Genomic DNA, 17716 nt, shown 5'->3' with positions numbered 1-17716 from the left:
ATTTGGTGATGTACTCCAAAGGCCCAGGGGCATTGCCAGAGGCTCCCAGGACTCCAGGAGGCCTGCGGAAACCCCGCTCCTAGTCAAGCCCTCCTGCCACCCCTCGCTGGGAATGCAGCTCTCTGAACTGCCATCGAAAGAGGGTTTGGCAGCAATGGAGCATGTCTGAGTGGGAATCGGGACCCAGGCTTGCTAAGGGCCCATCCTAGACTCCACGTGTCTTGATGAGCTTTTCTTTCCTGCTAAGATTCCCAGGCTGTACCCAGCACTTTGCTATTATTTACCATCCCCACCCCCAAGCCCGAGAACTCCAGGGAGGGTGGGGCAGAGTGTAGAGGACCCGAGGATAGCCAGGCTGGGAAGCCCAGGGCAGACAGACATGGAGCCCTGGCCTCATAAGGCTCTGTGTTTCTCAAGCCAGCCTGTGAGGTAGACAGACCATTTTACAGATGAGAAAACTGAGGCTCCAAGTGCTCAGGACGTGGCTGAGGGACCACTCAGACCTGCGTTTCACTCTTGGCTCCTCCTTCTTCCTTGCTGTGTGACCCGGAGCCCGGTGTGTGACCTCTCTTAATTGTGGCTCCAAATCAAGAAAGACAGGGCAATAATAGTACCCACCTCACAGGGCATTTGGGCAGAGTAGGGTGGACAGTGTGTCGAAGGTCCCCAACACCGTGGCTGGCACTGAAGCAGGTGGCCATAACGGGGACCATGATGCATGTGTCCCAGGCAGCCAGTGACTAACACGGGACTGGACGCAGGTGTCCCAAACTTGCTCCCCACCTGGTCTTTGAAAAACTTCTTCTATTAACTTCAACACATTATCCGTAGGAAACCTACTAAGTCTGCAGCCCACGTGGATGAATAAGACCAGGGTCACCCGGGTGCAGACTCAGGTTCTGTGGGGCTTGTTCCGCCCCTCCCCCCAGGCATCTGGAAGCAGGTGGCCTGGGAACCACACTCTGAGAAACACTGAGGCATGGCCATCTGTCTGTCGCTACTCATAAGTGTGGAGCTGGAACCGGCAGCTTTGGAGTCACGAGGGAGCTGGTTGGAAATACAGAATCCCAGGCTTCACCCCAGACCTGCTGAACCAGAATCTGTGTTATAACAAGATCCCTGGTGGTTTGTTTGCACATCAGTGTTTGAGAGGCAATAGCCTTGAGCCCTGGTTCTCAAACGTGTCTGCATATCAAAATCATTTGGAGAGATTTTAACAATCAGACATTTCCAAATGTCCCCAAGTGATTCCAGTGTGAGGCCCAGGAGAAGTTCCTGCTTCTGGTTGGAAGTGAAATTCATTGAGCTCCAGAGTTTCTTTGGGATGGGAAATCCTACTGGGCCAAGAATGTTTGGCCAGTCCAGGAGGCCTGGATTCTTTGATTTTAACTTTTTCTGTCTGAGGGTGGTTGGTTAACAGAGAGAGATAAGAAGTTGGGGGGGGGGGGCTCGGCACTGTCCCTTAGAAGTGTCACGGAGACCAGCCACATGGCTTGATGACGTTTTCGACGTTGGGTCTAGGGACACGAATGATGTTCTAAGCTTTCGGTGTAGCTGCTACCAATGCGGGCGGGCACCGGGCTGGTGTGAGTTGGCGCTGGAGGGTAGGAGCCTACCTACGTGCCTTCTCTGACCCTGTGTTCGTTGTTGCAGTGCCCGGGGTCCCACATCTGCCTAAGCCCCTCTGGCCCCAGCACCATGGCTAAACCAAGGCAGGATGTGGAGCTGAATCTCCTGGTCCAGGACCAGCCACCTGGTCAGGTGGCCCCAGGGCTTGCTCCCCCTACCCTGGCAGAGCACCTCCCCAATGTGCCCAGCTACCGCCCCTCAATCACCCGCATCCCTGTCCTCATCACCCGGAGGACGGCCTTGTCCAGCTCCAGCTTCGCTAAGGAGACCAGGAGATCCATCCGTCGTCTAGGTAGCGTGATCTCGTGCAGCCAGCATGCTTGTGCCCGTGATGTGTGCTTCCGCATGGCTTGGGCTGTTTCCTGCATGGGTGCCACGATCAAGGTGTGGGACTACCAGTTGAATTCATGGAAAACCACCCTCTTTTCCTGTTGATCATTGCCTTCATCTTGCTTTGTGGTGACTGAAGGGGTATTTAGTCCCCTTATCTCTGTGCCTAAAATCCCACAATTAGCAATTCATTTCTTTGGGTTAAACCTTGCTATCTGTAGATCATCATATTTTTTTTTTTACAGGTAGTCAATCACAGCCTAGTTTAAACAAGTTACTAAGATCTCTAGGCCAGGAAACCTGAGTGGAGGAAGAGAATAAATTGAGGGGGATGGGGCATAAAAGGAATGTGGGGGCCCATTTCAGACAGAATTCTACTGAGCTTGAGGATTTTCTGGGAGCTGGACTTTCTGAGGGTTGTTGATATCTGCCTAGCAAATTCCATTTCAGGAAAGGAGAGGCCCCCAGGTGTCTGCAGGCAGACCGGGAGGAGAGGCATCCTTAGGGGCCAGCAAAGAAGGAGGGCCTGTCTGGATCTGTTTAATTGTGATGAGGTTCCTGCAATGGCCTTTGGGCTGGGCTCCTGTGGCTTGCTTCCTGATGACAGAGTACTCAGGGACATCCTGGCGCCTCTGGACCAACCCCTGTCACTTTCTGCCTTAACTCAAGCCAGACCTGCCCACTTTCCCTTTCCATTTGTTTATTTTTGGATGATACTGTGCAAGGGCACCTATGAGGTCAGTAGACAGGTAGAACTGGACATTTCACGAGACTAGATCCACCACTGTCCCTCTCTCTTCCTAGCTTGTGATGGACAGAGAGTGGAGGTGAGGTGGCACGCAGACCATCCCCACCGCCAGGGATGACACCCCCAGGAAAGACCGCCATCTACTCCCTGCAAACTATCCCCCATCTTTCCCCCACCCCCGACGGATCCCTTCTCAATGTTTGCTACATTCTGTGCCAATTCTACTTGTATTGGCTTGCTAATTTTCTTGCAGTGGATTCATTTTTTAAAAATTTAATTAAGTCTATTTAATCAGGAACCTTTACATTACTATTCCAACGGGAAACCAGCATCGCTTGCCATCAGTAGAAGGTGTAAATAGAAATAACCACGAGTGACCTGAAAACAGAGTCGTGTTGATAGTTGTAGTCGATAGATCTGTGGGCTGAGGGCTCACAGCTGAGGCCCACTCTCTTTGCCGCAGACGGGAGTTAGGATGTGTCAGAGAGGGGTTAAGGCCATGGGAGCCCCAATCTGAGACTTCCTCTCTGTGCATTCAGGATCTCAAGAGAATTGAAATGGGAGGGATGTCTTCATTCTCCGTTTCCTCTGCCTCGTCTGTGCCATCCCAAGTCATCTTGTGTCCTCCCTGGTCCCTGGGAGCCCCAAACTTGGGGAAATAGTCCCCCCTGACACGTTGGAACAGTGGACTGATCCAGCTGTGGTGAGACCTGGGATGATTTTAGATGCTGCAGACAAGACATGGCAGGGTGTAGCAAGAACATTATTCCCATCTCAATGATGCTGCTTGGCACGGAGTGGGGTTTTGTTTAAACAGAGGCCTGTATGTGTGTGCTGGTCACCGACCTCAGGAGGAAGTAAGAGTCTAAGAGCTAGAGCCAGGCTGCCTGGGTCCAAATCCTGGCTCGGCAGCGGGTTTCTTAACCTCTCTGTGCTTCGGTATATCCACAAAGTGGGGATGGTGATAACAAGGGCCTCCCAGAATGGCCAGGAAGGAGAAAAGAATTAATGTATATAAAGCAGTGGGGCACCTGGGTGGCTCAGTGGGTTAAGCATCTGACTCTTGATTTTGGCTCAGGTCATGATTTCACAGTTCGTGGGTTTGAGCCCTGCATCAGGCCCTGTGCTGACAATGTGGAGCCTGCTTGGGATTCTCTCTCTCCCCACCTCTGTCTGTTCCTCCCCTACTTGTTCTCTCTCTCTCTCTTTCTCAAAATAAATAAATAAACTTACATATATACATACATATATATATATATATATATGTATGTGTATATGTATATATGTATATATATACATATATAAACACTAAGAGTTTACTAAACAAATGCCTGGCAGGCACATAGGAAGAGCTTCATAGTAAATATTACTCTTCTCTACACCAATTTAATCATACCATATTATTCTTTCTATTTTTAAATAATAATATTCTATAAAAATGAAACACTAGGGTTAGGGGTTTCCCCTCCTTTCCCGGGGCCCACTGAGGGTGCAGAGTCCCTCTCAGGGTGAGGCAGGGGTAGGGGAGCATCTGCCCCCTCCCACGCTCCCCGAGACAGCATTGCGGATGCCCAGGCCAGGGCACTTTCTGCGGCCCAGGTGCCATGCTGGAGGCAATCTGGGGCCCTCATCATCCCTGACAGACTGCCCTGGTCCTGGCTGCCCCCCATACCCTGCCCCACCCCCAGCTCACCTCTAGAGGTCTGTGGGGAAGCAGGATGAGGCCTCTTCTCATGCTCTCTCCTGCTTTCCATAGCCTGGAGTATCTCTTGTTAGTCTGACAAAACTTCTTCCTTGAGTTTTTTTTTTTTTTTTTAATTTTTTTTCAACGTTTTTAATTTATTTTTGGGACAGAGAGAGACAGAGCATGAATGGGGGAGGGGCAGAGAGAGAGGGAGACACAGAATCGGAAACAGGCTCCAGGCTCCGAGCCATCAGCCCAGAGCCTGACGCGGGGCTCGAACTCACGGACCGCGAGATCGTGACCTGGCTGAAGTCGGACGCTTAACCGACTGCGCCACCCAGGCGCCCCGAGTTTTTAAAAACTTCTTCATTCTGGCTCATCCTCTTCCTCTGAGGGCTTCATTTAAGGCTTTAGTGGAACAAGTGCCAACTGTCTTGCTTAGGTCCCCTCCGCCAAATTTGGGGCACCTGGGTGGCTCAGTTGGTTGAGCATCTGACTTTGGCTCATGATCTCATCGTTCGTGAGTTTGAGCCCTGCATCGGGCTCGCTGCTGTCAGCACAAACCTGCTTTGTATCCTCGGTCCCCCTCTCTCTCTGCCCCTCCCCTGCTCATGCATGCACTTTTTCTCTCTCTCAAAAATGAATAAACATTAAAAAAAAAAAGAATAGGTTCTGTCTGCCAAATTCCACAAGTGCTGTCTTTTCCCATGGTGGCCATTTAAAAAGAAAGTCATCCAAGCGTTTCAACATGCAACCTCTCTCCACTTTGGGTGGTATGCACCTGCCTTGCTGGTGCCCAGGCTTGTGGGGCTGCTATTAAGTGGTCCGACCCAGGGGTGGTGGGGAAAGGGCACACCATCTCAGCCCCTCAGCATCCTCTGGGCTTCACCTCAGGTAGACCTGTCCTCACAGTCTCCAGGTGGGTGATGAAGCCTGAGGTAGGGCCACACCCAGACTGGACAGGGAGGACCGGTTCTGGGGATGTGAGACATGGCACGAGGCCTCTCAGAGGTCAGGAGAGGGGTTGGGGTGCTGAATTTCAGGGGCTCCTGGCCTGTACAGAAACAAGGAAATACCAAAACAGATTTCCAAACAGGGGTAGCATACACTATAAGGACAAACTGTTATCCTTGATTGTAAGGAATTTCCAAACATCTCCATTTGAGGCCCTTCAAGAGTGTGAGGCCATGTGCCTTTATCACCCCTACCTTGGGATGGGGAAACTGAAGCCCAGAGAGGGGAAGCAGCTGAGGCTGTGCTAGGCCAGGCCCTGGGACTTGGGCTCTCCTGGCCTCCCCATGCCCTCTCTGGGTGCCGCCACCCAGCTCCCCGCCCCCCAACCTCCCCACCAAACCCCAGGTCCTTGATGCTTTCTAAGCAGTCTGAACTTTGGAGAGCTGGACTCCAGGCAGCGCTCAAGAGCTTCTGTGGCTTCTGTGGTGTCCTGGCTTCTTTTGCAGCTGCTGGGCTGGTGTTTGGGGTGGCCAAGGCCCTCAGAGGCCCCTGGGCTCTGCATTCTTGGACCCCCTGCATGGAGCTCTCCTGTGGGCCCTGTTGGGAGGTGAGGCTGCCAGAGGCCCCTCCAAACGTGCTTTCTGTGCCTTTATTCAAGAACACAGCAAGGCCCTTGGGACCTGGCTCTCTCTCTCTCTCTGACTGTCTTCTCCTTCTTCTGTCCAAGTGCCTGCTACAGAAGAGCACCCGGAAGTGCAGGTGGAAGATGCCGATGCTGACGGCCACCCCATCATCTTGGAGAACCCTCCCTCACCCGAGCTGCCGCCACCTTCTCCTGCCAAATCAGACACCCTTACAGTCCCGGGATCTGCCGCAGGGACCCAAAGGTCACCTTTTATGCTTCGCTTGGGCTTTTCACTGCACTGTGCCATCTGTCCATTTGGCAGATGGGGAGACTGAGGCCAGAGTGGGAAAGCAGCGGGCACAAAGTCACTCAGCGAGTTGGTGTCAGAACTAGGACTATGGCCCCACTTCTGGGTCCTAATCCCTGGCTTCGGACTCTATAAAGAGTTCTCCAAGGAACTCCTCTCCCAAGTGCCCTCAACTGTAAGTTAGAGGGGGTAATTAATGTAACAAGGCTAATTTCCACCCCCTCATTTTAGTATCAAAATAGTGGAATGGAGATACCAAAACACGCTAGGAAAACAAGCATCCATAGTACCACTGCACTAGAAGGTGATTTCATTTTGCTTCCTTCTCTTCCATATCTTGTTTGTGGGCCCGTGCTTTTGAATGGTTTCATCTGAAGGGGTGACTTGGATCACATCTCATTTGAGGCCACGTCTCATTTAGTAACCCCTTTTCCATAGTGTTAGGCTGTCTCCCTAGCACTCATTTATGGTTACTATGTGACATTCCTCCTGCTCCTTGTGCCAGAACGGACTTAACAAATACCTCTTGTTAGGCACTGCCCATATGGGGCTCTGAACATCTATGTGGGCTTCTTCTCTGTGTCCTGGGGCTCCTTTCTCAAAAGTGGGAATCCTGGTCAAGGTTGCGCACGTCTTTATGCTTCTTGATAGAAATTTGTTGCATGATTAGAGTTGGTTTTGAACAACCTGAGCCAGGTAACTGAGAGAGGTCTTGCATTCAGCTGTAGGCAAACTGTGAAGTGCAGTACAATGCTTTGTGAACAACTACATTTAAGTTACAGGGGGGCTGCCCGTGCTTCTCCTGCAGTGGTTGGATTGGGAGACAGTTCCTTTTTCTTGGTTAATCTTGCTCTCACCCATGGGTCCTTGAGTAAATTTCTCAGCTAAGGTAAAAAACCTGCCATAAGAAAGATGGCTAGATGTGACCAATTGAGGGCTCTCTGATTTTAATGTAAAGAAAAGAGTCACGATCTCATAACGCCTTGGAACACAGCTCACCATCCCATCAATCCTCATGTTTCATTCATTGAGCCATGTGCAGAACACAGATAGCAGAAGAAATAGAGCCAACATTGTTGCAGACATCTGGTCTACCTCCCTCTGTTCCCTTTATACAGGCTGGATTGGGGGTTGGATACCTGGAAACAGAGAGGGGACTAGGCTCACTTGGGGATAGAATCTAAGCCCCCTGCCTTCTGTTTATGAGCTGGGCCTGTGAGGCTCCTCTTGTCCCTATCATTCATTCATTCATTCATTCATTCATTCACAAACATTTACTGAACATCTTTATGTGTCAGACTCTGTTCTGGGTTTTGGAGATGCATCAAGGAGAAGCCTGACAGGGGCCTGCTATCATGGAGCTGACATTCTGCTGGGGCTGAGATAGACAATTAACAGGGAATTGAATAAACAAACAAGATCCAGAGAGCACTAAGTTGAATATGACTGCGAGAAACCAGGGGAGTCTCTGCCTGAGTTGGCCCCGAGAGGGGAGAATTCTGATACCTGACTTGAGAGGCCAGTGGGGCTGCCTCTGGTCAAGGGTGGAATGAGCATTGTGCAACCAACAGGCACCAAAAAGCCATGGAAACCACAGACCCTGCCGGAGGGGTGCACAGGCAAGGCCCTGCCTCACAGCTTAGTCTTGGTTTGGGGTGAGTCCCAGCTCACCACTTACCGATGTGAGGCTTAAGGCAAGCCATGTAACATTCCTAGTTCTCCATGTTCCTACTATAAGGTGGGGATAAGCATACCACCTGTCTACTAGATTGCTGGAAGAATTCAATAAGCTGACTCATGCCAGGTGCTGTGCACAAGGCAGGACTGGGGGAGCCTGAGATCCACACTCTGGGGTCTTGTGCAGCATGTGCTCTCCTGGGCACAGGAGAACTGAATTTGGGTCCCACCTGTGCAAATCGGGTGTGAATTTTAATTAGAGTGTGAAAGAGGTGAATCCATGGGTGTTGTCATCCTCGGTGAGCTGGCAGAAGGTAATGGGACAGTTTCAGAGCCTTCTGAAATAAAGGCAAGTACTGCACACCCCTCCATCCGTATCCCTCTAGAAGCCTCTGGAATCTGAGTTGCAGTGGTTAAGGATGGGAAGAATGACAGGTAGATTCAAACCCAGACACCATCAGCTGGGACTCCAATGGCTCCAAATGCAGTGCCCTGTGGCAGACTTGGACTGAATGACAGGGGGCCCGGGGATGATTTAGTCTTCCTTCCTCAGACAGGGAGCCTGGAGCCTGGGGCTCGCTCCAGGTCACTCCATGGGCTGGAGACCAGACTCCATGGACCATGGATGTTTACTGTTCTGGCTGGTGGCCCAGCTGCGAAGGGAGGGAGGTGGGGCTTCCAGGAGAGTTAAGGCCTTCTCTGGCAGCTGAAAGGGTGGTGTGAGAGAGAATGCAGGGGATGTGCTGGGGACGCAGTGACTGTGGACTGGAACAGGAAGGCAGAAGAACATTTAAGCTGAGGCCCCACTGAGTGCTAAGTATCTCATTGAGTTGGATAGATCTAGTCCCATTTTACAGAGAGGGAAACTGAGGTGGTTCAGAGAGTTTAAGTAACTTGCTGAGGTCACACACTGGTAGGAGGCAGGACTGGGAGGCAAGCTCGGGTTTGCCTGATACCAAGTCAGTGTTGTTACTTTTACACTAGGCCATTGAACAGATGTGGGGACTGAGGTCCAGAGAGTGGCTGCTCCCCTCTCTTCTCCCTTTTTGTCTCCCTGCAGGCAAGTGGGGACACTTTGGCAGCACCAACCACCCCCTCTCCATTCCATTCCCAGGGTTGAGCTCTGGGTGATCTGCAGGGGTCAAAGTCGGTCACTTCCCCCTGTGGCCCCTGCCCTTGCCGAAGGCCCCTTCCATTTCCGTGTCCTTGCAGGAAGAGGCTGCCCTCCCAGGATGATGAGGCTGAAGAGCTCAAGGCACTATCGCCAGCTGAGTCTCCCATGGTCGCCTGGTCAGACCCGTCCAGCCCGCAGGGCACCGAGTGAGTCTGGGGTTTCAGAGAGTTGGAAGTCTGGGTGGGGATGAGCAAGCAAGAGGAAGCGAGTGGTGGGAGGGAGAGAGAGTGTGGACATTTTTAAAACCCTCCACCATAGCTTTGCCTGTGGCTTCCGAGCAGTAAGACAGGGCTGAGTCTCCTGTCCTGGCTGCTCCTGGCTGGCCTAAGACTTCGGGAAAATCTGCAGAATGCACTCGGACTCTGGTCCCAGCTGTGTTCACAGCCAGCAGTACCCAGAGAGGCAGGTGTCTCTGCACAGACACCTCATTGTAAAGGAGAGGTTGGCTGCTGGCAGGAAACCCCTGAGAGGGTTAGCGGGTACAGCAAGGACCACAGGGACCTCCAGGAGTCTGAACACAAGGAGCTTGTTAAAAATACAGATTCCCAGACCCTGGCCAGACCTGCTGGATCAGAACCTCAGACAGTGTGCCCTGGGGGATTCACATCTTCACAAGCCTCCAGGTGATTTGGATGCACTGACCTGTGGGACAATGTTTAGAGGCCATGGTAAGGGCATTGGGACCTGGGTCTCTGACATCTAACTATTTCAAGGACTGGGACAATGGGAGATGTTTTCCTGAAGAATCTGAGTTGTCTAGTTGATGATGAGTACCCTGGCCCCAGGCTCTGGCCTGGAATCTCCAGCCTGTCCCACCACAGCTCCTGGAAAGGCCACAGGAGGCACTGGACTTGTCTTCCAGCCTTTTTTTTTTTCCACCCACAATTTTATGGAGTTGGTTTCACAGAGTTGTGGAAAGTTCAGAAAAGTTAAAGCAGGAAAAAAACCCCAAACCTCATCCAGAGTTCAGTGGTCCATTTTAGTACGGAGTCACATCTTATGCAGTAGGGTAGGGGTAGGGTTAGAGTTTAGTATCAGAAAACAAGGCAAAAACCAGGTATAATAATAAAAATTACTCTTGAGGTCTCTTAAGAAGTTTAATGTGGAGATCCATGTATTAGCTAGGTAGGCTAAGCTGCTGTAACAAATAGACCCCACAGATTCAGTGGCATAAGTAACAAGATGTCTCAGAAATCATAATCATGTCACTAGACACATGTTTCAGGTCAGTGGACCTGAAACCCCCATGCAGTCATTTAGGGACCCTACCGACAGCAGTTTTGCCACCTTCATGTGGCTTCCAAGACCCTGCTGGTCACCCCTAGAAGGGGGGAACACCGGACAAGAGGTCCAGGAGACCCATGTAGTATGTGCATCACATCCCCCCGATGGGAGCTCGCCTGGCCACACGTGGGAAATGCAGTCCCTGGCCGGGTGTCTACGTTCCAGCGACTACTCTCCGTGGGAGAGAGCAGAAGTTGGCAAGCAACCAGTGTCTCCACCATACCTGCACGCTGTCTATTGTCAGGACCCTCACACTGCCTGTCTCCAGCCTGCTTCCTCCAGGGAGCACAAGGGGAGTAGCTGGCTTGAGTTCCGGGGCCTCAGTGTATGAAAACAAATAGAGGTGAAAACACTCGTATTACACTCAACTCAGCAAGATGGTCACAGTGAGGCTACAGCCGATTCACGGCCTGTCTCAACTCAGCCAGGGTGCTTGCCTCACCCGATCACCCGAGGGGGCTGTCAGGCAGCCTCGCTCACGTTCATTCCCTCTCTGCCTGTCTCTCTGTCTCTCTTGCTGCAAGTGCATACAGTTTAAATTCCTGTAAATTAAAAGGATATCTAATGTATCTGCACCATTTTTTCCACCAATATTTACTACGCCTAAAAAAGTAGCCCTGTCCCCTCTTTGATCTGTCCCAGACACGAATCTCATGTGAGCCCCAAACTGGTTAACAGCCCTGACCCGAGTTCCAAGAGTTTCCCCCTCAATCACGAGTGGAATCAAACTTTTCTCAGAACTGCTCATCTGAGGCAGACCCTGCGTGGTACGTTCTCTAGAAGCTGGGCACTTGGGGGGTAGCCCCAGACTGAATTTCCTCCCCGGAGCCATTAAAGTGGATTCGATGTTTCTGATGTCATAGGGAAGCTGGGGCAGTCTTTACCTCCTCCAGGCTAGGTGGGATACAGATGCTGTTCAGTTCTCACCCAGAGGCACAGGGGTCCTGTCCCGTTCAGCCCACTCAGCTTTGGGTGGTGTTTCCACAGTGGCCAGGACCGCGCAACCTCCACGGCCAGCCAGAACAGCGCCATCATCAACGACCGGCTCCAGGAGCTGGTGAAGCTTTTCAAGGAGCGGACAGAGAAAGTGAAGGAGAAGCTCATCGACCCCGATGTCACGTCTGATGAGGAGAGCCCCAAGCCCTGTGAGTCCAGAGCTGGGATGGCTCACTCGGCCAGAAACAGGCCCCTCTTGTAAACTCATGGGGAGGGTGGCCCCAGGGAATAGTTGGGCTGCTCAAGAGAAGCCCAGATCCCCACTGTCTGGAATTTTGAGTCCTTATATACAGGTTTAGCTATGTACCCAGGGGAGGGAGTAAGGTCACAGTTCTGTCCGATGGTCCAGTTGTACTTGGCTCCCCTCCCACAGGGCAAGTACCTTCACTGCCCCTTTCCCGTTGGTAGGCAGGTGGTTCAGCCTGGGACGCATCTCATGGCCTTATACTCAGATAGTGTCCACAACCCACTCTGGAACCAGTCTTCTTTTTCAGAGGCCCCAGCTGCAGTATTCTCATGGGGCTACCTGAAAGTTTCCTGTTTTCAAGATTTCAGGAGTGAGAACTCTCTTGCCAGGGAGGTTTTCCAGGTCTTCCAAAAGGAGGACTGTGCCTCAGAACTCAGGGTGGCAATGATGGACCTCACAGGGCCTGACTCCAGTCCAAATGCTAGAAAGGCACATTGCACTTAACAAAAGTCAATCCCTGGGTCACCAATGACATTACCTTCGATGCACAGGGAGACTTGGCCTCATTCAGTGTGTGGTTTCAGAGATGTAGGAGCTGAGGTTCCTGCTCTGAAAAACCCAGAACAAGGTTTCTCTAGTCTCTGGCTCCGGGTGGCAGGAGGCTGGGGGTATTAAATGCCCCCAACCCTCCAGAGGGACCCAAGGGGGTCTAAACACAGATGCCTAGACACCTGGTGGAAACATTCAGCCTGCCCAGAAACACCTCATTCTGGGCAGCTCCTGGGAGGCAGTTCCAGACTGGTAGCTGGTAAGAGAGTCTGGGCGGGTGCCCAGGGTGCCCTGATCAGGAGCTGTGCAATTTGTTGCACGCGGAGCTGATAGCAGGCTGTGGGGTGGGGACAGGGTCCCCTCGGCTCCAGTCCCGGAGTCTGCGGTGGGGAGCTTTCTCTCTGCATCCTCTGCCCGAGCCTCAGGGCTGGGGTAGATGGTCACTGGTGTCATTCCACAGCTCCAGCCAAGAAAGCCCCAGAGTCGGCCCCGGCGGTAAAACCCACCGAAGCGGGACAGGCGGAGGAAGAGGAACACTATTGTGACATGCTCTGCTGCAAGTTCAAGCGCCGCCCCTGGAGGATGTACAAGTTTCCCCAGAGCATTGACCCGCTGACCAGTGAGTCTTGGGTGTGCCCGGGGAACTGCCACCACGTACTGTGTGAGGGCAGGAGAACAGGAGGGAGAAGGGGGCAGGGAAGGACAAGGGCAAGGGCATGCCAGAAACAAACAAAAAGCCCCTGAAATAGGAACCTACAATCATACCCACCTTACAGACAAGGAGACTGAGGCACAACTAATTAGTGGCAGACCCAGGAGCCCTGACTCTTAGCCGAGTTTACTCTCTACTTTGCTCTTGCTGGCTCCTCCTTGGAGCTGCTGCTCTAAGCAGAGAAGGGCAGAAGTTCCTCTGACATCTAAAGTGACTTCCCCTCACTTCCCTTTCAGCCCATGTGCTATTCCTCAGGAATGACAACCCTTCCTGTGGCGCAGCACTTTACAGTTTACAAAGAGTCTCCTGGTCTTTCTTTTTTTTTTTTTTTTTTTTTTTTTTTTTTTTTTCAACGTTTTTTTATTTATTTTTGGGACAGAGAGAGACAGAGCATGAACGGGGGAGGGGCAGAGAGAGAGGGAGACACAGAATCGGAAACAGGCTCCAGGCTCCGAGCCATCGGCCCAGAGCCCGACGCGGGGCTCGAACTCACGGGCCGCGAGATCGTGACCTGGCTGAAGTCGGACGCTTAACCGACTGCGCCACCCAGGCGCCCCTCTCCTGGTCTTTCTTAGCTGAGTTCCCTGGAGAGGCAGGCAGGTGCCGGAGACAGACTTTCCCAAGGTCACACAAGAAGTCCTGTGGGCGCAGGACTCCAACCCTGGTGTCCACTGGGCCTCTAAAGTGACCGGGTGACCTACGGTATCCATCCATCCATCCACCCATCCATCCATCCATCCACCTGTTCATGTGTCCATGTGTCCATCTTCTATGCATTATTTACTATGGTGTATTTACAAGCAGCAAATACATTTTTGGAAATTTTTCAGCAAGAATGAGAGCAAAAGTATTTTCTAGTTAGCTGCCTATTATGAAATAATGCCCCTATAGTCTCCCCTCCCCCTCACTGAGTACTCTGATTTATTAGGGCCTAGCAGTGATTTATGTTTAAATCAAAATAGTTTTACACACACACACACACACACACACACACACACACACACCAGTTACAGAAGCACCACATCTAGTATTTGTGAGAATAGACAAGTGGAAAGGGAGAAGTCCCACCCTGAACCTACTGTGAGGAGCCCTTCTCCAACTGACATTCTAGCACGTTCCTGCCCCCTCACTCCCCTGCAGACCTGATGTACATCCTGTGGCTGTTCTTCGTGGTGCTGGCGTGGAATTGGAACTGCTGGCTGATTCCCGTGCGCTGGGCCTTCCCCTACCAGACGCCAAACAACATCCACCTCTGGTTGGCGATGGATTATCTGTGTGACCTCATCTACTTCCTGGACATCACCGTGTTCCAGCTGCGCCTGCAGTTTGTCAGAGGGGGAGACATCATTGTGAGTCCCGGGCAGGTGGAGGGGGCGGCCGGGGCCTCAGGAGAAGCCCTGCCCCCTGCTGCTGTGGTAGGCGAGATAGATGAACGAGATCTCAGAAACGTCCACCCATGCTTGTTCAAATCACATGCTTCAAATACTGCTCATGGGTGAAGTGGTTACTGGGCCACCCGATAGAATTAAAGATGGAGAAGCGGACCAGAAAATGACCTTCAGGTGGACCTGGTTCAGATCCCAGCTCTACCACAACCAGCTGAAGCACCCCTCTGAGCCTCAGTTTCCTCATCTGTAAAATGGGGGTAGTAACTGTTCCCACCCCATAGCGTTGCTGTGAGGGTGGATTGAGATGATGTACGCAGATTGCTCAGAGCCTAGAACTGCTGGCAAATGACATTTCCTGGGGGTCCCGCAAAGAGCATGCCGTTTGAACCGGCTTGAGACCCTGTGCACTGGCGCAGGCCCCATTACCGGGGAGGAAACTGAGTCCCGATTCTGACTTGGCGAAGGCAGGGGGCCCAGTCCCTGTCTCCCTGTGCAGGTCACTTTCCAAAACGCCACACTGGTGGTGCCTGCTCCTCTGTGTGCAGGCAGGTTAGGGTTGTGTCTCTTAAACGATTTAGAGGAAAAAGAATTCCATGGGCAGTCTTTTTCCAGGCCTGATCCAAGCAGTTGTCAGTTTCTCGGTAAACAGGGTTGCAAATGGTCCAGTTAGGACCAACATGCTAAGACAATAAGCCTGATACTGACTTTCCAGCTAGGAAATGGGAGTCTATCTGGGTGACCTTGGACAACTCCCTCCTTCTGGGAGCCTCCACCTCCCTACCTGCAGACGCCAAGGCTTTCACGGGAGCTCCCAGCGGCTTCTCTGAGAGGAAAGCTGGAGGCTCTGCAGGCATTTCCAAGCTGCTCCCACGGGGTCAGAGATTAAGGTCTCGGGCCATTTCATGGTCAACATTCCATTTCTTTCAGACGGACAAGAAGGAGATGCGCAATAACTACCTGAAATCTCGTCGCTTTAAGGTATGTGCCAGGAGTGCAGATCCCAGTGGGTCTCGGAAGGTGGTTTCTGGGGGCCCTGGATGCTTTGGGGCTTGTGTGACGCGATTCCCGTCAGGATCGCTCAGGGCAGGCAAATGGGCTTGGTGGCGGAATGCTCTCCGCCCCTTCCTGGGGCAGTCTGACCTCACCTTCCCACTGAAGGTAGAGACCCTGTCACTCACCTAGCCCCAAACCCTGGGGCTGCCTGTTTTATACACCCTGTGCTGTCCCACTGGGATTGCAGATGGACATGCTCTGCCTCCTGCCCTTGGACTTTCTCTACTTGAAGTTCGGTGTGAATTCCCTCCTGCGCTTGCCCCGCTGTTTGAAGGTAGGCTTCCCGTCCAAGGCCTTCAGCCCCTCCGTGCTCTGCGCCGGCACTGACATCTTAATGTCTGCCCTGAGCGACACCGGGGAGGGGGGTGGGGGTCGGGGAAGGAAACCAGGGTGGTCCGAGGGGAGATGGGAATTTCCTTACAATGGTTAGAGCTTCTTAGTTGTGCTGTGTGTTAGGTATTGTCCTGGAACTTTAGAAGTACTTACGCCTCAACCCCATGAGGTGAGTGTTGTTAGTACCAGTGTTTCGCCAGAGAGGTTACGTAACTTGCTGTAGGTCACACAGGTAGGAAGGAATGGCGTCCGGGTTTGAACCCAGGCAGCCTATCTCCACCGTCTATGCTTTCGGTAATTACAGAAACACAACAGAGGAACTTCCGCTTTATGAGGGCCTGCATCTGAAAGATGGGAGCACTGAAGCTTGAAAAGCTTGAGTGACTTGCCCAAGGGCACAGGAGCCAGGAAGTGCCCAGGGTGGGTTTGGATCTGCAGCCCTATACCTGTTTCCTTGGTTGTTGCTCAGGGTCATTACAGCCGTCCCTCTCGCCACTGGGGCAAAGCGCCCTGTGTCCCAGTGAAGGTGACACAAGGTAAAGTAGAGACCTGGTCGCTGTCCTTTAATGTGACCGGGGTAGACAGCCAGAGCACTTGGGATCCCCAAATGGGTTTTCCTGGCAGACCCGTTAAATTCAGCTCTCTCCTTACGTGATACTATGGCCTCTTCCCCAAAACAGTAATGAGGGAATTTACAGAAGAGGCAAACACAATGACCTCAATAACTTGGAGAAACAGGGCAGAGGAAAATAGGAAGCGTGCAAGTCCTCTGATGAAAAGAAAGCACATCTTGCTGGGATTAAGCGCGGATGCCGCTACTGAGCTTCCCGGCTGCCAAGAGGCAGGAGGAAACTGGAAGTGGCACCAGTCCTCGCTGACACATGCCAGCCCCCTGGGGCTGCAGAGGCAGGTTGCTTTAGAGCTAGACACCAGAGCAAGGAAGGCTGGATCCACAAGCCAAGTTTTCCTCCACATGTGGCAGCGGGGTCCATCCCTGGGTTCGCACGGTGCTTGTGAGTGTGCGTCACTCGGCTGCCTGATGTTTACCACGACTGCGGACAAAACTCTGAGCCTAAAGGGAGAGAGATCCAAGCCCACAGCCCCCTGCATCCAGTGCAGACTCCGGAGGGACACTGGAATGACCACCCGGAGGATGACCGGCACCTCCCTCAGGGAATTTCCCTCACTGCCATTTTCCAATGTCAAACAACATGTGTGCAGTGTAGCGTAAGGGAGGGAGCTTGCGGCTTTGAGTATGATCTGGGTTCAAATCCTGACTGTCACCCAGCAGCTGCTGTGCTTTGGCCCGGTGGCTCAACTTCTCTAAGTACCAACTTCCTCTCTGTAAAAGGAGAATGACAACACATACCAATAAGTAAAGAAGGTGATGCATATAAAGTGCAGTCGTCGAAGGTGCTCAGTAAAGAAGAGCAGTTACTATTACACTTTTATTGTTATAAACAAGTCTTTGAAGGATCTAAGTCAGGGGCGTTAGAGATGCTGTTTCTTTATAAAATGTCTTCCTTTACAGGTAAATGTTGAAAACAGGGTCCTTAACCTGAGACGCGTGTATCCCTAAAAATTTCATGGCAGGCTTCAGAAGTCTGGGAGTCCCCTGACCCCCATGCAGACTGTGAGAGCATGACTGGGTGTGATTTCTAGGGGAAGAGGGGCTATTGTTTCCAGCAAACTGGTACATGGAGTTCTTCGCCCCCACCCCTCAAAGGGCTGAGGACCCCTGGTTTTGAATGCTCACTCTCTGCCCTCCTCCGGGGGGCGCTGCAGAGACAGCCCTCTGTTCTGGGGAACAGACCAGGAGAGTAGAGGGCCACCCCCACACACGGGCTGTCCTGACGTTTTGCCTTCTTCCCAGTACATGGCCTTCTTCGAGTTTAACAGCCGCCTGGAATCCATCCTCAGCAAAGCCTACATTTACAGGTGAGATGCCCTACACACACACACACACACACACACACACACACACACACACGACACACGCCATTTGCAGCAACTATAGAGCTAGGCATTCTCTACCCACATTTCTTCTCCTTTCAAGCCCCCCTAGCCGTGCAGGCCCCAGCACTAC

General features: G+C 52.2%; 1 protein-coding gene across 6 annotated transcripts in view; it reads left to right on the top strand.

The window, feature by feature from the left end:
- CNGB1 (cyclic nucleotide gated channel subunit beta 1) overlaps positions 1-17716 on the top strand; it is a 77150-nt gene that overhangs the window by 34483 nt on the left and 24951 nt on the right. For all 6 annotated transcript variants that reach the window (XM_058707786.1, XM_058707788.1, XM_058707790.1 and 3 more), the window contains 8 exons: positions 6073-6232; positions 9167-9274; positions 11400-11557; positions 12605-12763; positions 13997-14205; positions 15172-15222; positions 15485-15571; positions 17504-17568. In XM_058707786.1, the coding sequence (XP_058563769.1) occupies positions 6073-6232; positions 9167-9274; positions 11400-11557; positions 12605-12763; positions 13997-14205; positions 15172-15222; positions 15485-15571; positions 17504-17568 (997 nt within the window). The remainder of the gene's footprint in view (positions 1-6072; positions 6233-9166; positions 9275-11399; positions 11558-12604; positions 12764-13996; positions 14206-15171; positions 15223-15484; positions 15572-17503; positions 17569-17716) is intronic.

The sequence above is a fragment of the Neofelis nebulosa genome, chromosome 17 (assembly GCF_028018385.1).
Source record: "Neofelis nebulosa isolate mNeoNeb1 chromosome 17, mNeoNeb1.pri, whole genome shotgun sequence".
In the NCBI taxonomy this organism is placed as follows: Eukaryota; Metazoa; Chordata; class Mammalia; order Carnivora; family Felidae; genus Neofelis; species Neofelis nebulosa.
Note: the sequence above shows the minus strand (reverse complement) of the source record. Positions and strands in the feature narration are given on the sequence as shown.